This window comes from Echiichthys vipera, assembly GCF_963691815.1.
Source record: "Echiichthys vipera genome assembly, chromosome: 18".
In the NCBI taxonomy this organism is placed as follows: Eukaryota; Metazoa; Chordata; class Actinopteri; order Perciformes; family Trachinidae; genus Echiichthys; species Echiichthys vipera.
In genome coordinates, this window is record NC_139843.1 from 17320571 (window position 1) to 17342819 (window position 22249).

Consider the following 22249-nt stretch of genomic DNA (forward strand, 5'->3'; position numbering starts at 1 on the left):
CACCTTTGTAAATAACTGTTTATCTTCTTCTTAGATTCTCACTTCAATATGTTGGAGTAATTCTGATAGATTAGTGATGACATTAAAGACAAGAGAACAGGATCCTCACTCTAAGCTGAAGCTCAATACATACTGTAAACACACAGAAATGATGAAGGCTGTAGAAAGGACAGAGGATATAAAACAATAAATATACAAATATGTTCCCTTGTTGAGAGAATGTGTTATGTATTCTTTATTCTTCAGTATGCGTCTTTCCAGCGAGCGATAATTAATATAAACAATCAATGTCAGATGGCTGTCATCAAATGACATCATCGACGCCTGGATAGTGACACTATGATAAAAGCTGCGCTCTGTGTTTCCCCAGCCTGCTCAGATATAAAAAGGATCGCATGTGCTTTCATTTATTCATCTCAATCCCCATTAGCAGACACCTCGGCATGGGAAGCACGATGCATGATTCAAAGTTTCTAATTGGACATGTGAAGAAGTTTCGGCACCTGAGGAGAAGAGGAGCTCAGGAGAACATGCAAACTGCACACACAAAAGAAACTAAACCTCCGTGGCCCTCCCCGGGGTTAACAGGCACAGCGCGTCAGCTTCCTGAGAAAGAGTACTTGCACGCTGTGAAATAACGACAGAAATAAAGATCTGAAAGGGGAAGTCTGTGAACGAGTAATTGCAGCTTTTTCTTTGCTTGACATTTAACTGGATCTTTAGCCTGAGGGTATTCCAACAAGCAGGTGGAACGAGGAGCAGTCGTGAGCCACAGCTGAGAATTGCAGAAAATGCAGATGATAATGATGCCTCTTTCTTCCTGCTGTATCTCAGAGAAAAATCTGGTCCGTTGTTCCCTCATCTGACAGGTAGTTAACACTGTGGTAAAACAAAAAAGTGTGCCAACCCTTTTCCAGCACCGCAGGAGTCCAGCACAGAGAGCCTTCTTTCTCACTTCACAGTTTGAAGACGTCAGTGTAGTCTTCTTTGACCAAATAAAAAAAAAGATGATGAACCAAAATCTGTCTGCTTCCGACCTGTTTTTAACATGGTTTGGGGCGACTTTAAAGAAAAGTAACACTGGTTAAAAGGTGTTGATCGTACCAGAAGGAAGGAAGAAAGTGTTGTGGAAATTGTGGATTTCTTCAATAAAGATAAACAAAAAGGATCAGCTTTTTCTCCGTGGTTTATTTTGACAAAGTACTTTCCTCTGCAGACAAAAATATGTTCACCCCTGCTTCCTCACAAAGCTCAGAGTTTAGTAGAAATGACACCGATCCCACTGGTGCTCAGCCTTTTTAGAGGAAGAGACAGAACGAGCCAAGCCTTGGTTGGGTGTCGTCTTTAGACCAAACAAAACATGCCTCAGACATTCAAATTCTGAACATTCTGAACTTCTCTCATCACAAGGTCTCAAATACAGGGTCCACATAGGCCATAAAAGCAGTCATGAGTTATCTGCAAGAGACAGGATGTACAGAAGGTTATTTACGTTACCCATTAAGCACAAACAAGCAATGTTCTAGTCATGTGAGAAGGTTAAACAGAGGAGACACTTAACTGCGTCTGACCTGACAAAACTGTGATTATGAATTACAAATATCCAAAATTCCCACAACAAAAGAAAGAACAGAAACACTACGACAACTTGCAGAACAAAACTGGCCTGCTTTCATCACAAGGCTGTGAAACCATGAAAAACTATTAGGGACAGGGAAGTACACAAAAGAGAAAAGCTTTGGAGTGCCAGAAAGACGTCAGGATGTCCTTAAATGTGTGTGTTTTTTAGCGAGAGAGCGAGAGAGAGAGAGAGAGAACGAGTGAGCAAAAGAAGAGAACGAGTCGGGCTAAATCAAAGTAAAGGCAGTGGAGCCTCACATCACTTTCTCTCCCTCTTCACAGATCATTGTGGGCCCAAACATTTGCCCACTTAGGCAGAAAATAGAATCCATTTGGAGATTTGGAGAGAGGGGACGTAGCGAAGGACCACAGTGAAAGGATAGTCATGAGTGCATCCCTGTCATATGCCTCCTAGCAACAGCTAACTGGCTCTTGATCTGGGTTGGGAAAAAACAGCGAACATGGATGAGCATAAAGGTTACAGAAAGTCTTTGATTTGTGTTTCTGCAATGAATAGAAAAAATCAAAGGAAAGAACACGCTGTTTGATTGATAGCGATCTGCGGGGAATTTGGTTGCCGTGACGCCACGGCCAAAGGCAATATGCACCAAAGGATTAACCGAAATGATATAACAAGAATCCTGTAATTCCTGCTAAAAACAATTAGAAATGGTGACAATGGTGGCTAAGGGGTTAGGGCAGCGACCATGACACACAAAGTCAATTTAATCCCCTGTCATGTCTCTCACAACAACATTTGAGATCAGAGATGAGAACTCAAATCACAAGGGCTTTCAAAAAAAATCTAAAATAATTACAAAAAACAACAAAGAAAAAGAGAAACCCTACAACGAGACATCTGGGGAAGAGGGACGCATGGGGAGACAATGCCAAAGACCAAGACAGGGCGATTACTACCTTAACTATATTATAGGTGTTTATTTAAGAGCTCTGCTGCTTCTGACATCCTACGGAATTAGACACCGTGAGGAGGACGAGCAAGTAGATGCAGATGAGGAAGAGACAAGAAAGAGGAAGAGGTGGGAGGCGGAAGAATGTTGCTGTGAGAGGGGAGCGGAGGAGGAGGAGGAGGAGGAGGAGGAGGAACTGAAGAGACAAGGGGCGACTACAGTTAAAGAAAGAGGAAAAATAGGTGGAAAGGCGAGAAAAGGAAGGTGTGTAGAAGGAAAATAAATGGGGAAATTAATGACTGCATGAAGAAATCAACAAGCAAAACAACTTCTAACAACAATGACCGATATAATGCAAACTCTTTTTTTTTTTTAAGCTACGTAGAAGGCAATGAAAGCTGCTACAACAAACCCCCAAAGTCTACTGTGAATTATTTTCATTTACTTGACACAGGGATTCTAGTGGTGTTGCAGGGAATAAGACTTCGTATATAAATATAGCGAGCTCCACCCACCCCTTCGGCCGTGCACATATAACTACTCCCTGTCTACCAATAAAGGCTCAGGTGTTTATTTTGGCAGATAAAACAAAAGGTATTCACCTTTAGTGTATCCTACACCCTCTGTCTCTACTCCAGGGAGGTTGCCGGAGGTTTATGAGATAGAGGTGAGCTCTTAAAGGCAGAGTGAAAACACAGCCTTCGCTCAAATTCTCACCAATTACCTTACCCTTGACTTTGTTCTCCCGCAGAAGAAGAAGCAGAAGAAGAAGCAGAAGAACAAGAAGAAGGACAAGAAAAAGAAGAAGAAGAAGGAGAAGAAGAAGAAGAAGAAGAAGAAGAAGAAGAAGAAGAAGAAGAAGAAGAAGAAGAAGAAGAAGAAGAAGAAGAAGAAGAAGAAGAAGAAGTAATTGGCAGATAAGGGGTTCCTCCTATAGAATGTGCTTTCAACATATTTTGGATTTGTTTATTTGTTCAAATCAAGTAAAGACATATTTTCATTATATTCAACAAGCCTTCTCTTGTATATAGCGAAAATGCGGTGCACACATCAATAGATCACTTTTGTGTGGCTTCCATTAGTCTGTAAAATATGAAAAAGCAGCTGGTATTTCACTTCTCATTCGTTAAAATGTAATGACTGATACTCAAAGAGAGTGACAAGAGAGGGTATTTCCAAACATTTTACTGACTAACCAAGCTTCTCCAACATCACTGTAAAAAAAAACATCTCTTAAATGTGAAAGGGACTTATTAATACATTCTGTATTTTTTTATTTATTTTAATGTTTCATTTGAAGAAAAATGTCACATCAGTGTACAAATCTCGTCAAAAAACACGGCGCCTGGCCTGCTACTGATCCCTGAGTACATGCTGGTGCTTTTAAAGTTTCGTTGAAAGAAATAGTGCCGGTTAGCATGTGCACCTGCAGCATAATCAGAATGCATTATTGTTTTTAGTGTTCAAAATGCATTCGGTAGACCAAATTATGCAAACACCTCATGAAAAAGCATGTCAAGGAAGGAAGAAGGAAGAAAGGAAATTCAGAAGGAATCTCAGTTGCAAACACAAACAAATGTTATATGTATGTATGGCTTCTTAAAGCAACGAGACTTACCCGACTAAGCGAAAAAAAAGATGATAAATCCTCTTTGACCTCAGTGAAAAGCATTTGTAGCAGCTTTCAAAAACCACAAATATACTTCATTTAAATCTGGAAGAACTGATTTTTTTTGGGGGGGGGGGGCAAGCTGTCAACTAGAGTGTGGGTTCGGACAAATATTTACAAGATAGTCAGGGTTGAAACGTACAGACATATAGAGGGAAGTCTGTGAAAATGGCAGGTACAAAGCGTCAGGAGGTTCACCGCTCACAAGAATCCCCCAATGTGGCCATATGGCTTTGGAGGCACATTGGAAAAAAAGGCAGCTTTCTTTTTTCTCTCCTCCTCATACAGAACAGCCATCAGTACACCAGAAACTGTAAGCTTATTTTATCACTTGAGGACTCAGCACAAGTTCTTTAAGACCGGCGGGTGGTAACCAGATATGAGCACTCATCTTCTAAGTTGGAGGCTACCTTGGAAAAACCGCCTGACGCCGCAGCAGGAGGAAAACAGGACAAGCCGCAGCTCTTATCCCCATCTTTTATCACAATTGCTTCCCTTATTCTGTTCTTTTCATCTCCCAGTCCCTTCTCCTGTCAACTCCCTTCCCTCCCAACCCTCCTTTTTTAGAGTGTCCCTCCTCAAACACTTTGACTAAAAAAACCCTGGGTAGGAGACTCTTTCTTTCTCCCTTCTTTTATATGACTAAATGAGTCACTGACAAGTCCTGAAAATTGGCTTTGAGCATAGTAAGGAAGCCAGTGAGCAAATGATTGAGGGTGGGGAGTGGAGTATGTAGAGAAATGAAGACTTGAATGAGACTGAAAGAAAGAGGGTAGGGGGAAATAAAGCATGAGAGGGAGAGGCAGACAATAAGAGATAGAAACAAAATAGGTAAATATAAATTGAGAGTAACATGGGAGAGGCAGCAGAGAGGGAAAGGGAGGCAGACTGACAAATTGTGCTCCAGCCCAAGATCTAATCAGATGTCTTGAGGCCAAAGCATAGATCATCACACTCCCTTCTGACTCCCTCAAAGGGACAACACCATCAACAGCTGAATCCTGATTCCGCCACCCTGGAGGGCAGAGCCAAATCCCCACATCCCATTTCACCGGCTAACAACACGCCTTTGAAGTTTTTATTGGAGGGTAGCTTGCTGATGAAGTGACACAGCAGGACACAGTGCAGCTCACAGGTGTTTTTACACTGGACAGTAAGACATTAAAGGGCCCGTCCACACAGAGACGCGTTTTCCTGTAACCGCACAACTTTAGTATCGTTTTGGCCAAACATTCACACACAGCTGGCGTTATCGGAGCCTGAAAACGGTATTTTTGAAACCAGGTCCCAGAGTGGACGGTGAAACCGCATACTTTGTTAAATGATGCCGTCATCACCCCACCTCAGACCTCTAACCCCGCGGAATCACATCACAACAACATTGCTGCTGCATGAGATTTGAGACAAGGACCCACAGAAGACACTGTACTCTGAGTCTCGCTTTTCCCTGATGGTCTGAATAAATCGCTAGTAGCTTTTTATAAATAAAGTTGTTAAGAAGGTGGGGAAAGTCGCTATATCTAGCGAGATAGTGACAGCCTGTGAGTGCTTTGGGACGGAGAATGGGCTCACAGCAGCACCCCCTGCTTGGTGAGGACAGTAATTGCAGAGTGATTCATGCAAGCGAGTCCAAAACAACGCAAAAGTCTCCAATAACACCAGAAACAGTCGCTTCATCTCTCTATAGGATGGATGAGGACATGGGAAGTCGGCAGATTTGGCGAGAAACTCGCCGCCGGTGTTTTTTGATCATGTGGACATACCCTAAATTGGCTACCTTTTTTCAGGCCTGGTCCAAAAAATTCAGACGGACAGGCCTTTTACAGGCTATTACACACTTATTGGCAGCTCAATTTCAATGCAAATAGAGTTGGTGGAACAGGCGTGACTTGGGCGAAGGTGTCGATGATGTGAACTGTTGTGCGACCCACAGCAGGGAGTTTTAAAAGCAGGAAACAGCTGATCACAGGAACGTGAAATGGCAAAATATCGACCGTCTTGATGAGCAACTGAAAAGCCTGTGAAATCCAAGAGATGCTGACCATCAAGGCAGAGAAAGTCGTGCATTATCAGATCACGGGGCTACCTTCTGATGGATCGCACCTTTAAGCTTTCAGCAAGCAATTTCTTTTCACCTTTATTTATTCAGCGGTAGAAACACTGGAAGCTCTCCTTTACAGGAACGCCCTCATCACATTCACACAGTTACACATTCACACCTGGAAACTGTCCAGTACACCCAGTCTGATCTGCTGGTTACTGAGCAGCTGGGGTTAAGGGCCTTGCTCAAGGGCTAAGTGGTGGATGTTATTCCTCCTGCCAGTCCTGGGAATAAACCAATGACCTTCCAGTCAGAGGCTCGCTTCTCTTACCGCCACAATCAGTTCTTTATAAAAGAGCAAGGACATTGTATGTGAAATATTAAAACATAAAATAGCAATGTCTCCTCTATTCAAAGAATGGCTCACAATGTCTGTGCTTGAAGCAACAATCCAAATCCTACCCATAACGTTCACTACTGTTACAGAGCGCAGAGCAAAGTTTTGGTGAGCAGGCATTTGGAGAACAGAGATGCAGGGTGTTTGATCCATGGAAAAGAGAATGCAAATAGACTGATTAACGGGGCTCAGCGGCCGGATGTGCTGCTCCACCAGAAGCATCTCTTGATACACAGTAGGGCGCGGATTCCAAAGATTATTTTTATAACAGCTAGTTGTGATAGTAAAGGAAAGTTTTTTCAAGTTGTCAACCGGCAGATGATGCAGATGAACGGCCCCGGCTTTAATATCTGCGTAGGAAAATGCAAACATTGATGATCCCTTCAATCATCGATGTACGATCAGCACAAGCCTACAACTCAACAAAATATGCAGGTTTGAGGCATGGTGCAGATAAAATAACAAACACCTCTAAATTATGGGCTGTTGAGGGATTCAGAGCCTCATGCCAAAGCAGTTTAGCTACAGTATATAGTCACACAGTGAAGTTTTTTAATTTTTTTTGACTGTATTAGAGACTCTACGGCCATTTCAGAGACTGAATTTGTGGTGTTATATGAGGTGTATATAATGTCTTGTCTCCATGCAAAGTGGTAACACACATCAACAGTGATAACAGGCCAGGAAACTAAGCTTATCACAGATATACTGTATCTGTGGATACATACAGTATATTATAACATATTTTCAGCATTTCTACTTTTAACTCATTTTAAAGAGACTGTTCTCTTCATATCAAGTTATTTTTCGCAAGTAACGTCCTTTCTTATGACATATCCATTTATCTTGTTATATCATGAAATATTGGCATTGTTTTACAAAATCTATGCATCTCATTAAAACAAACTTTTTTTGTCAAAAAAAACACACGCAGAGAGTAAGAAGGGGGCTGAAAAACCCTAAGTGTTAACGCAGGCTATCATTTATAATTTGTATTATTTATCCATTTGTTTTGTTGTTGTATTGTGTGATTATTATGGTCCACGGGAGTGTATACACTGGAAAATAGTAATATGTTTGGGAAAATATATGTATTAACATGTTTATGAATATGCATCAAATGGATAACTGGTCTAAATGGAAGTCAATACATGATTTATCAATTATAATGTGTGGGCAAGGGGAAGAATTATATATTTCTAACTACTCATTTTTAGACATGTTAAAATTGGTCAAATATTTTGTTGGTTTATTACTTTGTTTAGTTCTTTTTTGAATCCCTCTATTCTCTTATTTCTTTTCTTTTCTCACATGTTTGGAGAAAAAACAAACAAAAGAACATGCTAAGTAGGTATATAGTTGGAAAAAATAAACTTCCATCTTTGTGAAAACAATGAAGGACTATATGGGATATAAAATAATGCATGTACTGTAGGTGAAGGTGAATAACACACAATAACCCTATAATGAGAATAATATGTTGTTAAAATTACTGTATTGTTATTGATTAGTAAGTCTCTCTAAAGCTTATGTTTATTGTATTGTATAGCAAAATACTGTAAAAGCCTCTCTTTAAGATGATGGGCCTTTTGCCTTTTATCAACAGTACAGCTGGAGATAGACAGGAAAGGGGTAGAGAGAGAAAGGATGACATGCAGCAAAGGGCCGTGGGTCAGAATAAAACCTGGGAAGCAGCTGAGGACCCAGTGGAGACTCTGCCCCAAAAAGGGCACAATTTTGAGCCCTGCCATTGCCAAACACATGTCCATCAACGTCTATGTCTAACAAGATAAGTGAACAACCTCCCCATTGTGAATTGTTCTGGATAAGAGCACTGACTTAAGTGCCTAAAATGGAAATGTCATGTAAATGATGCCGGTGCTGAAGTTGATGTGGTGCTCGTGCTGCAGCGTGCCGCACTAAAAGCAGCCTCTGTGTCTCTTCCCGAGGGTGTTTAATCTATGACTGATGGATGTAAGACCAAGACAAGGATTGTAATTATCATCATCATCATTGTAAAACATTCATCATTACCATCATCAACATAATAGTTATCTCCCTCTGTCACCAACCAGCCATTATCATAACCATAATCACTCACATGCGCGTCCGCACACACTCAGATTCTTGTATGTGCACGGAGAGAAAAAAAAACATCAGCATTAACCGCATTAAAAACAGAACATCTATCTGTCTTTGAATGCAACACTGCTAACCACACACACTCAAAGCTCATATTAATACATATGGATGTATTATCTCATCTGCATAGCTGAACAGCCCATCACCATGCCGTCTGAGCCTCCGGCTAATCACAGCGACTCACTGGAAGTAAAGTTTACCGCCTCGGCAGCCACAAGTCTCCCAGGGTGACCCCGGCCATATCCAATGGCTAATATAGAAATTAAAGGTGCTAACACATTTCCCACATTGCATTTCTCCAGGGGATAGCAGCACATTGCAGGCAGCGGTGCACACATCTGAGAGAGTGGCAACGAGGACGTCTCAATTATTCATTGAGTGGCTGATTTATGTGGTTTCATATGGTGCATATTAAAGGATATGGGAGGCACAGGGAGGCGAAAGACGGTTTATGTAACTGCTATTAATTGGGACCCTCGATCATTCTCTTTCTCTCAGCGTATGCAAACAGCTACGGTTAAAGGTACTGTGCTATGCATGAAGACAAGCATATGCAAAAAAGGTTAATACAGAGATGCTTTTAAAAAATGCAGCGGCCACATGTGCACACTGTTAGCTACGGTATCTTGTTCAGTTCTATATAACAAAAACTGTGAAGGACAGAGGCCTCCCTCTGAAGAATGAGAAAGAGAAAAGTTACAATAGACATCCAGTATCATTAGCATAATTAAAACAGTGAGAAGTTTGCAGTGAGTCCCTGACTGTGAAAATTATACGCTCAGCTTTTTGCTGATCAAAGAGAATCGCTCATTTGGAAAATCTGCACATATATCCATCTATATCTAAATGTATATGCAAAACAGCCAGTGAGTTGTGGATCAGAGGTGCTAGCATGCTGCTATTTCCACAAACTATTCATTCACACTGCATTCTATATGTGCTTGGTACTGAGATGGCGTTTGCGTGTGCACGCGTGGAGGGAGGGATGGAGGGAGGGAGGGATGGAGGGATGGAGAGAAGGATGGAGGGAGGGAGGGATGGATGGATGGATGAATGAACGCTCATGCAAACAGAACAATAAAAGTCTTTGCAGTGAGTTTTCCCTCATTTGCTCCAATTTGGATGAAATAATTATCCAAAAGGTGTTTGTCTATGTCTCACCTGGGAAATGGTGTGAAGACAAATTTATGATTCATTATTGTCAAACTGCTCTTTTGACCTGGAAATCATTATCAGGAGCGGCACCACCTTCCCAATCTGTCTAAGAATGGAAAATGATTGGGAGAAGACAAAAGACTGGGAAAAGGAGTGAGATGATGAAAGTTGAGGTAAAAAAAAGAAAAGAAAAGACAGATTGATTAAAAAAAAGGAACAAGAGAGATATAATGAAAGAAAGGAGAGTAAAGTCAGAGCTGGAAAGATGGATGATGATGAGGGTCTCAATTCATGAAAGGGGCAGTAAACACAATGAGTTTGTTGGACCAAAACTCTTAAATAACATTTAGCTCCATTGCCAGCTGAGTCATTAAGGAGAAAAAGATGGTGACTTTATCTTTTCACTTCATGCTTCCAGAACATCACTAGCCGGTAGCAGTGTGTATTGATAGCCATTTTCTCATATGAACACAGGACAAGGTCTGACGAATCAGAACCAGACATTATTTGAAATGCCTTTTTGCACATGTAGCGCACTGCACGACAGTGTCAGAAAATAAGGTGGGCAAAGGGTAAAAATACCCCCGAGGAATCTCATGATGTCCCTAAAATGTGATTGAGGGGCAAAAACTGCCCTTAGGATTCTCATTGCCCATCAAAAGCAGCACGTTTATTCACTAATTCTTTATTAATATGAATTACTAATTATCATTAGGCAGAAATCTGCTGAACTCATGGTGCCAGGCTACTATTTTTTAAAAGTGCCTCCAAAATTCTGTAAAGGCCCAGATCTTCTAGACAGTACGTGTTAAGCAGTAACTAATCAGGTTTTTTAAATCTCCTTGTACTCCTTGTATATATGTGTTTTTTCCACTTCTGCTGTAAACTGAGGTGTGAACATGTTTCTGGTTAGCAACGCCTTAATTCAACAGAGGAAACTGCATTTATCAGGAGTTCACACGCAACCTGTGAAATGATTCAGAAGCCCAATTAGAACGTAAAACTACAGATAAGTCCACAAGAAATCACAAAAATGTTTGTCTCTTCTTTGTTAGCGAACAAAACTTTATCAAAGCTCGATGATGTCAGGTGCTGAACAAAGAACATATCCCTCCTGCTGCTGCGAGACCACAGGTATGACATCTTGTAATCAAGGACCTGACAGCTGCACAGCAGTGAGTTTCTGAGCAGGGCGACTGAGTGTCTGACAACAAAAATGGGAAAACAAACCTGAGCCAAATATCATGATTCAGGGATAAAGTCTGTCGAGTAAGGAGAACTTTAGAGGCTATTATAAAACTTTCACTGGCTCCTTTATCACATTATGCCCTCTTGAGATATACGTTTTAACTGGTCATTCATGTCAGCAAATGTTGGCAATGTTTCCCGAGACACAGCACGGACAGCTCATGAGTCTTGTCAGTTAAATGATCACTATGTGAGAACTTTTTCAACAGAGGCTTTTCCATATCATATCTAGTGCATCAACTCTTTTTCGACAAAATCTCATAAGGATTGTAATGCGATACTTCAAAATGTGCAAAAATTATGTGAATTGAAACACGGCAACTGACATAATATGTCAAGGGTTTGTGTTGCTCCTCATAAACTGACCAAAAGGCATATTAACTGATAAACTCAAAAATGTAGATACCAAACTACAGGTAAGGTGGTTGAAAACAAGCTCAAAAGATACAGTTTAAAGATACATTTTAAGTCTACTGTCAAATTAGTTGCTGTGTGAGGTTGTACTGTACTGCAGTGTTTTGGGCCTCTGTAGTGGCATGCTAACATGTTTGCAATGACAATTCTAACATGCTTATGTTTAGCAGGCAGGGCTCTGTCTTACCTGGCGCAACGCAGTGCAGAGTGGAGCACAACTGTCATTGCTTATTTCAGACTATCATTTTCACGCCTAGTGCCCCAGTGTAAGTAGCAAATGTACTTACCCATGAGTGTGTTGGTCTTAAAATGAGCGATTGCAACACTGACAAGAAGCATTAGCCAGCATTAGTCATAGTAAGAGTAGTGATTCACAGACTGTTATCTATACAATCATAAAATAGGCTAAACATTATGATTAATAGCAGATGGGTGATTTACATTGTTAATGAGAAAAATATTAATCACATTCTCTAAAATATGGACAAAACAGAGCTGGTATCAACTGCTGCTGCTCCGCTGTGCTCAATTAGGCACGAGGAACAGTAACTTCATTCATTATTTCAGCTGCTACAAGTTTACTTCTGTTTCCTTGTCGAGTTTAAAACTACAGTTTTTAGTTTGACTGCTTAAATGTCCCACGATATTTGCTGCAGACTTTTCTGTGCACATGGAAACATTAAGAAATTATTGAATGCAACCTCTGATCATTATTCCATCAATACAATACATAATTTAACAAGCAACAGACTAAAGGGGGAGTGCATATCATTCATTCAGGTGGGTGGCAGGTAGAGGATTTAACGTATAAGTGGATTTGGATGGCATCAGGGCTGCTCCGTGCTTCACGCTTGTTACACACACAGAAACACACAGTCCTTTTTCTCCTCCTTTCAACTTAAATACATTATCCGTGCTTTTAAAGCTAATAGGAGATGACACTGATTGATTTCATTCATGTTATGCCCAAAAAATGACTAATGAGGAGTCTAAGGCTTTTGCCCCTTGCACACAGAATATACACCATCTAACTGGCAAAAGTGGAATTGGACACGCCCTAAATGTATTTGCACCATGCACTTTAGACCATGCACCATACTGTAGATTGTCTCAATAGAGCCCATAATGTTAACCATGCTCACTGTCTTAGTATAAACATTTGCTAATTAGCACTCACATAACATACAGCTGAGGCTGATAGGAATGTTCATTTTGATAGGACGTAATCATATAGTATAATAATTTTGTCCAGATAAAAGCCCTAAATGAAAACATGAGGGATCATCTAACTTAGAACAATACATCCTGAGGAAGACAAGAATGTCAAATTCCAGGTCAAACTATCCAACAGCTGTCAGGATATTTCATATTTTCAAAAACTAAAAACCTCATTGTTGCACAAGAGGAAAAATCAAAGAATCACCAAAGTCAGTAAAATACATAATTTTGGGGAATTGTACGGTGTTGACATATTTCACGAGTGTAAATGTGCTGGTGGCACTAGATAAAAAGTCAGACGATCTGGAAGTACTCAGGATTCATCCTGTGAACCATGGATGGCTATACCAAATGTTACAACAATCCATCCAACAGATACTGAAATATTTCAGTCTGGACCACAAAATGACCAACTCGTGTTGCAATCCCTAGTTCCAGACACCTCTCCTTTAGTTCTTAGCTCTCTTTTAAAGTCTCTCGTTTTTTTTTTCAATCCAAGTTTGAGCTAACTGCCTAATTCAACTCGGACAGATCCTGATAACCTACAACTAGCCAGCACCTAATTTCTTGGGAAAAGAAAATAGAATAGAAAATAGAAAAATAGAAAATAGAAAATTCCTCATCAGCTTCTGACTGATGCTCTTTCCACAGCACAATGCCAGCCTCAAAGAAAAACAAGTAATGAAAACACTGACACCGCACACTCCAAATGAGTCCTTGTGTTCGCTGATGTCTTGCAAAGGACACTTCCATCCTCTCATGATAGCCTCTATTGTTGGTATGGGGTGGGAGGGAGGGAGACACTGATTTCCCGCAGCCGGTATAATTCTCTCATTATGAGTTCGGAAGGGGAAGAGGAGCACAGGGAGGGATGGAGCAACAGAGGGATGAAGGCCCAGAGGCACGGCGTGCCACAAAGAGCAAAGCCCGATTGGTAATGGAGCAAATCCATCGGTCCCTCACTCTCCATCTCTGTCTGTCTCTCGTCCTCCATCCCACAGGCCTTACTGAGCTTTAGGTGGAAGTCATTTCAGAAAGCTTGGAGAGGAAAGTGGCTCTGAAGAAATGCAAAGAGAGAAAACGGAGTACAAGCGGTTCTAGCACAGCCAAAATGCCTTGCAATCTGACAGCAGGAGGGTGATGGAAACGGAGGCTGAAAGAGAAGGGCAGAGAGGATGGTTGACGCAGGGCGGAAAAGAGAAGAATGCAAGAAGCAGACATTAAGCTACATACAATGGGAAATGTGGTGGTAAGATCAGCCTATTTCCTTTCTGGGTGAGTTTAGCAGCCGCATAGAGCTGTTTGAGAGCTTATTTTCTACCACAAGGTTGCTGTGACCTAACTTAGGCTCCAGCGTCTGAAATCCCACTCACACTCTGAGCCTCCCAAAACCCTCTCTAGCTTCGGCTATGGCTCATTGCTCTCATCATTGGTTCATTTTTGCAAGCATGTGCATGTGAGAGAGAAAAAGAAAGAGAGAGAGAGAGAGAGAGAGAGAGAGAGAGAGAGAGAGAGAGAGCGAGAGAGAGAGAGAGAGAGAGAGAAAGAGAGAGAGAGTGAGAGAGAGAGAGCGAGAGAGAGAGAGAGAGAGAGAGAGAGAGAAAAAACACTGAGCAAAAAGTCTATGCACCTGCTTAAGGGTAATTTAAAGAAACCAGTGCCTTCTCCTCGTGATACTTTCCGATATTTACGACTGTTGGTTCTGTGTTCAATCACCACAACAACCTCACCTTAACAACAATGACTCCAGTAACCTTGGCCATCCATTAGCTTGTCTAAGAACAAAGGCTGTTTCCATAGGGAGCCATTAGACGAATATAGCTCTGCAAAGGGAAGTATCCAATACACCAGATGGGCTGCGCTTTATACCAGCTCCAGGGCTGGACAGCAGCCTCACAGACTGTTAGTGAGAGGGAGAAATTAGGCTAAATCGGTGCAACACATGGAAAATGTTCAGGTTCGATGCTGGAATCAATTCAAGAATGTGAAACTGCAGGTGATCACTGATTATTGCCCAAAGCACCGCAGAAATCTGCACACTCAATGTGTTCCACATACTTTTAATCGAGCTGTTCTTTTATTTATTCAAGTGTGGGATTTCCTCAGGTCGAACATTATCTATCTACCCTTGAGAACACATTGAACTCTTGTACTGTATATTAATAGTAAACCTAATTTTGCCTTGCCTTCATGTATAAGCATTATGGCCTCAGATGTATTTCTTCTTCATTTAACAACTGAATGTTTTTCCAGAATTCTTAAAGGATGGTTTCCTTGCCAAAAATTAAGCATGTCCGTTCTCTTTTTGTAAAACAAAATATTAAAATAGTATAATGAAACATCAACATACTGTACATACACACCAATAGAACTAATAATATAGGTTTCCATTTTACAATGTGAACAAAATGATCCATCTTTGTGTGGATTAGAAAAAAAGAGGCACAACTTGAGAAATGCATTAAAGGTCCAATATTGCAAAAAGTGAGATTTCCATGTCTTTTTCATTATAAAGTAGGTTGAATTTTAGCATACAGTTAACACACACAAATCAAGCACAGAGAAATAAACACAGTCCGTATTCAGAAACTGCCTTTAAACGAGCCGTCAAGACTTCTGTATGTCGTGGAAATGTATCATTTTGTTTAAATAATTTGTTCATATGGGTTAGTGAAAGCTGACGTGGGCAATGCTTAAATACCACAGACTAAATGTTGAACCTTTAGCCTGGACAGGACGCCAGTCTATCACAGGGCACATAGATACAGACAAAGACAGACAACCATTCACACCTACGGGCAATTTAGAGTCATCAATTAACCAATTAATACATACATATCATTGGACTGTGGGAGGAAGCTGGAGAACCCGGAGAAAACCCACACAGAACATGCAAACTCCACACAGAAGGGCCCCAGCGTGGATTCTAGCTGTGAGGCGACAGTGCTGACCACCATATCACCATGCTGGCCCCCTAATCATCTTGTCCGACCTATATATACTATATGTTACCCTATGTACTTTCACGCCCAGTGCCCACGTTGTGTAAGTAGCAAATGTACTTACTCATGGGTGTGTTGGTCTTAAAATGAGCAATTGCACCATTGACCAGAAGCATTAGCCAGCATTAGTCATAGTAAGGGTAGTGATTCACAGACTGTTATCTATACAGTTATATCCACTGCTCCGTGGTTTAGCCATGGATTGCTCATGAAATAGGCTAAACATTATGATTAATAGCAGATGGGTGGTTTACATTGTTGATGAGAAAAATATTTATTCATTATTTTGTTATATCAATTTACTATGTACTTTGTCAGACCTCTGAACCAAGCCCATAGTCTAGGAGTTCTGACCCAGCTGTAAAATACCACTGTTGTATTAATACCAATGGATTTATTTGCTCATTTCTCAAGGCAATCAGCATTGCCACAAGGCTATACAGTTGTGATGTCACAACTATACAATATTTACTGTAGGTAGAAAATGTCACTACAGTGCCTTTACAGTAATTCCCAGGCTGCAATGAGGATGCAGAGACGTTGAGAGTGATGATGTGGAAGACCCGGAAACACTGACCAATCAGAGCACACTGGGCTTTGTAAGGAGGTTCTTAAAGAGACGGGTGCTAAAACAGAGGCTTTCAGACAGAGGATGAATACAAGTATATTCAGACGGACATTATGAGAAAGATAATGTATACATGAAACATTAAAGCATGTAAACATGTTTTAGTAGAAACTCAAAATACAAGTATGAACCTGAAAATGAGCATATTATGGGAGCTTTAAAAATCATATTCATCACACAGCAGGTGGAGCATTTTACATGCAGATGGTTTTAAGAGTCTTTGAGGATTCTGGAAACGACCGAAATGACTGTTAAATAACCAAAGATCAGAGACAAGGTATTTACTTTTCAGAACAATCAGATGCTTAGCTCTATTACTCAAATGTAATGGTAATACTTGAAAGGCACAAAATGTGACTAGTTGGCCTCATCAGTAATGAATCCTCCAAAACTGTGCTTTGATGACAGCACCATTACATGATGCACCCACCTAAGTCCTGCTGCATGAATATCAATACGCTCCCAAACTGCAGCGAACAAGTCACTTTCCCAACACTGTGTTGCAGTTTTAAAGTGAGCTGCCTTCCACGAGAACATTTTACCACCACCAGTGCCAGAAGATCCTAAATAATGTTCATCACCTGTGTTGAGAAAATGCCCAGATATATTTTTTCTGCTTTTAAATAAAGAACACTGAGCGCTCTGAAGATGTCAGTGACAGGAACGAGAGGGACTAAAACAATGCATCTCATTTTTCATTGGCGTGCTTGTATCCTGTCCAGTGGACGGAGCTAATTTCATACAAAAAGGTGTCAGACAGCTCTCAGCTCAAGCCCAGAGTTGTGAATTTATATCTATTATGTATAAGGCTGAGCTCGGTAGCCAGCCAGTCCTGACTATCACTTAGAGCTGATGTGTCACCTGTCTCTTCCCGTCCCATATGGTTTCCCTACTAACGTTACAGCTGTAACTCCTTGCAACAGAGAAGATAACAGCATGTGTGTGAGTTTGTTTGTGTGTGTGTGTGTGTGTGTGTGTGTGTGTGTGTGTGTGTGTGTGTGTGTGTGTGTGTGTGTGTGTGTGTGTGTGTTATACTGTCAAGTGGTACTGTACAACATGAAAAAATATGTCTAATGTACCTGTGTTTCCGTGTGAATATGTGTGCATACGTGCGTGTGTATGTGCCCGCGCGCGTGTGTATCTTATCTGCCTTTGTATCCGTTTCTGTAAATCCCTATGAGCAGTGTGTGTTTTCTTTTGCCTGTGTGCGTCTGTATGTGTGTATATTTACGTTTGTATCTGTGTGTGTTTCTCTGTCTGTCTCAGAAAAGTCGAAACATGGGACAGAATGTCAGTGTTTGTGTGTGTTTCTGTCTCACAGGGGGTGAACCGGTGGACGGCTGCGGTGAAGGAACAGCTTGTTAATGTGACAGACACAGTAAAACAGACAACATGGGAATGAGCTGCCCGTTGTGTGCTTTGCTCGATAACTTGACAGATGCAACAAGAAGCAGTTCAGTTTGTTAAGCTGCACTCGAGTTCAGTTCCCAACACACCTTACTTTCATGAGTGCCTGGCGCAAGTGAAGCTGTGCTTTGATTATTGGCATAAATACCGAAAGAACTGATTAAACTTGATGACAAAGCTGAAAGTGGTACAGACTGTAGTAGAAAGTGCAGTCACCATCACAACATAAAATGGGACTGTCACTTTAAACATCTTCTTTCTTGACGGAAAAGATCTGTTCTAGACCAGAGGAGATTAGACTGACTGCCCCTCATGTATATTCTTTGGAATAATTTTACACAGAAAATGTGAAAGAACAAAAAAAGAAATGTATTAAAAATATATTCAAAGTGTGTAATGTTTTACATGCATTAATCTTTTGTTGTTGCCAAAGGGCGAACGAATGTAACGCACCTTAAAAATTGAGACGTTCCCCTACTTTCTTGGTTGCCTATAACAGTATGCGGACCAACTTCCGATGTAACTTTATGCGTGCTCCCGGGACCCTCACCTCTCTTCAACTCGCCTACGGCCAACAGTGATAGCTAAATGAAGTCCGCCAACGTCAACAAATTAACAAGTAGAGTCAACACATGCTGTTTTTCCGTTGGACCTAAGGTTGGCAGCTGTCCTGTGTTTGACCACTTGAGCAGTTGAGTGGGGGAAAAGGCCCTGAATGCTAATGAACACTGATGATGGGGTATTAATGCAAACTTTAATGTTTAATTATTTCAGAGCTCATTTGCATTTTGCTCATTTGTTCACTCGCTCTTTGGCTTAATGAATGTGTAACTCCATCCCTCTATTGTTTGGTTTAACGCAATCACAAAACCTATCCCCGCTAAACTGTCTGTGTTTTTATCAGCTTCTGTGTCCTTACATAGTATGGACATATGGCGAGTGATGCAATATGTCTTTATGTATTTGCAAGTCTTGCCTGGTAAACAGAGGACACAGATGTTAAATTGGCTGATTGTACCTGGTAAACGTGGTAAGCATTGGCAGCTCTGCCCTGCAGAAACACAGAGGGGATCCACACGTTGATGAGAGCGCGATGAGCCCTGAGTGAAACAAACAACAAACTGTCCTCACTGCCACCACCATCATCATCATCATCATCATCATCATCATCATCATCATCATCGTCATCATAATCATCATTATAGCTATGACATGTTTCAGGGCTATGCTTACGCAGGCAAAAGAAATTACAGCCTACTCTGGTGAATCTAATTTTGTCATTATCAGAGAATGGAACAAATTAATCACCTTATGAAATCAAAGACTGTTTTAGGTTTGTTCACAGGTAAATTTAAGAAAGGTTAATAGTTACACTTGGAGAACAGGCCTTTTTTACTTGGTTGGGATATAGCTCTTGGAAGATACAAGACAAGAGAAACTCCAGAGGCAAGAGTGAATACATTTAAAAAGAGAGATGGTTGGGGGAAGTGAGAGAAACACAATAAATAAAAGATCAATATTCTTACGTCTCAAAATCTGACAGGCTGGGGTCATCAGATGTCTGGCTTAGATCACCTGGAACCTGGGAAAAAAGAAAGGGGGATTGGTTAATGAGTGAGAAACAAAAGAAAGACATCCGTTACAATACAGTGGAAACTTACACATACACATACACACAGTATTGAATATGCAGTGATTCCCGATGTATAACTAGCTGTAATAGTTAGCTAAAAGTAATGAATAACCAGTTGAAATAGTTAGTTAAACGTATTGTTTAATGGTTTGAATAGTTAGCTAAAAGTAAAAAATGGTTGAAATTGTTACTGTATGTAAAAGTAATTTATAAACAGATCAAATTGTAAACTAAAAGCGGTATACAAAGAGTTGAAGTAGTTAAAAGTAAATGGAAAACTTTACAAACATCTTGCTCCTGCCACTCCCTGCGGTAGAAATACAAATGCGGACTTAACCAAACAGACCTTAACAGACAGAGGAATCGTATGAAATTATATAATGAGTCGTTGTCAACTTTTTATAGTATAGATTACTGCCATTTTAAGGTAATTTAAAATGAACACATTCAGAACATACTGGTGGTGTTGATAAAGGGCTACTTGAGTTCAAAAAGGCTGTGGGGACCGCTGCTACACACAAAGTATTGTGTACTCATCTGAAGCACACATCTGGAATGCCTCTTTATGCAGATAAGTGTTATGTGAGTGATGTTGATGAATATCCCCATTTAGCACATTATCCTAATCTGACACCTTATGCAATTGTGTGTGTGTGTGTGTGTGTGTGTGTGTGTGTGTGTGTGTGTGTGTGTGTGTGTGTGTGTGTGTGTGTGTGTGTGTGTATGTGTGTATGTGTGTCTGTGTGTATATGTACGTCTGTGAGTTCTTCAAGCTTGTAATTTGTTTTCTTTGCATGCTTCCAAGTCCCTCGAGGAACCACATGACCAGGCCCAGATGTTGGCCTTCTGGATGAAAGTTTGTCTGTATGTGAAAAAGATAATGTGTGTGTGTGTCTGTCTGTCTTCCCTCGATCTCTCTTGTCCAAAGCTGGCCCGTCAGCTTCTCAGTTCTACCGGGGAGACTATATAAACACTGTCATCACAGCCACCTTTCAGTGGTGTCTCCAGCTTTTGATCAAACCCTCCAAGAGTGTCGCACACACACTGTGAAAGAAATAGAAGAGAGAGAGGAAGAGAGAGAGACGGTGAAGTGTCGAAGCGGAGAAAGTGACTGGGGTTTCATCATCTGCAGCAGCTATTGGGAGCTGGAAGCATGCAGCAATCAGGAGCCAGGGATGACACGCACACGCACGCGCACACGCACACACACGCACGCGCGCACGCACGCACGCACGCACGCACGCACGCACGCACGCACGCACGCACGCACGCACGCACGCACGCACGCACGCACGCACGCACGCACGCACGCACGCACGCACGCACACACACACACACACACACACACACACACACACACACACACACACACACACACACACACACACACACACACACACACACACACACACACACACACACACACACACACACACACACACACACACACACACACACACACACACACACACACACACACACACACACACACACACACACACACACACACACACACACACACACACACACACACACACACACACACACACACACACACACACACACACACACACACACACACACACACACACACACACACACACACACACACACACACACACACACACACACACACACACACACACACACACACACACACACACACACACAGAGAGAGAGTGGTCCAGCAAAGCAGGGCTGCATCTGGGGGATAAGAGGTCCTATCTTCAGCCTGAGGCTCCCTTCAGACTGTGGACAGTGTGATAGTGTGCCCACCGTGCTTCAAGCTCTCCTGAGCATGGACAGATGTTGGCATTCTGTGCGGATTGTTGAAAAAGTTGGAACTTCCCTTTTTGATAGTTAGCATATACAGTGATGTGCACCGTGGTTGAGCAGGAAGCAAAAGAGCACCAAACACAGAAAATGACAGATAAGTGAGAACGCATTCTTTGATTATCGGCAGTGTAATAGCACCACGGAAAATGACAACTTCAAGGAAAATACAGTCAACTGTTATTGGCAGCCATTGCCCGTAAACAAAAATGAGCAGAGAACCACTGCCAAAAAAATAACAAGGTGGAGAGGAAAATGAAACAAAATCACTGGGAGGACTGTCAAGAAAATGGCAGGGTGACAGAGGCAGGAGGAAAAAAAGAGACCTGCAGAGAAATCAAATGAGGTGTGTGTGTGTGTGTGTGTGTCCAGTCACTCACCGGGCCTCTCAGGTCAATGAGTTCCTGTCTCATCTGGACAATGAGGTGGTCTTTGGCCATGAGGGAACGGTACAGGCGCTCATTAAACTCTATCAACTCACCGTGCATCTCGGCCACCTGCAGCACACACATACACACACAAACAAACAAAGGAACAAAAGGACACTCAAATGAATCATGCCGTAGAACATCATTAGCCTTTATTAATGCAACACAATTACGTAAAAAGTGGACACCAGAAAACACTGTAAACGTGTGACGTACAGCGCGAGAAAGAACACAATTTTCTGTTTCTGTTTCACAGACAAAAGGCAGAAGCACTCCAGGTGATCAATGTAATGATGTAATGAGTGTTGGCAGCAGGACGGATTCTGGGAAAACAGTCAAACCCCTGACAGAGATGGGAGGGATGGAGGGAGAGAGGGGTGAAAGATACAGAGAGAAAGAGAGAGAGAGAGAGAGAGAGAGAGAGAGAGAGAGAGAGAGAGAGAGAGAGAGAGAGAGAGAGAGAGAGAGAGAGGGTGTGTGGGGGTGAAACCAGTTCATATCCT

The 22249-nt window shown here is 41.5% G+C and overlaps 1 protein-coding gene across 1 annotated transcript in view; it reads right to left on the bottom strand.

The window, feature by feature from the left end:
• Positions 1 to 22249, bottom strand: part of snx29 (sorting nexin 29) — a 156850-nt gene that overhangs the window by 33840 nt on the left and 100761 nt on the right. Inside the window, exons 16-18 of the mRNA XM_083933406.1 lie at positions 21699 to 21815; positions 19379 to 19434; positions 18871 to 18952 (exon numbers count right to left, since the gene is read on the bottom strand). Of these exons, the coding sequence (XP_083789532.1) occupies positions 18871 to 18952; positions 19379 to 19434; positions 21699 to 21815 (255 nt within the window). The remainder of the gene's footprint in view (positions 1 to 18870; positions 18953 to 19378; positions 19435 to 21698; positions 21816 to 22249) is intronic.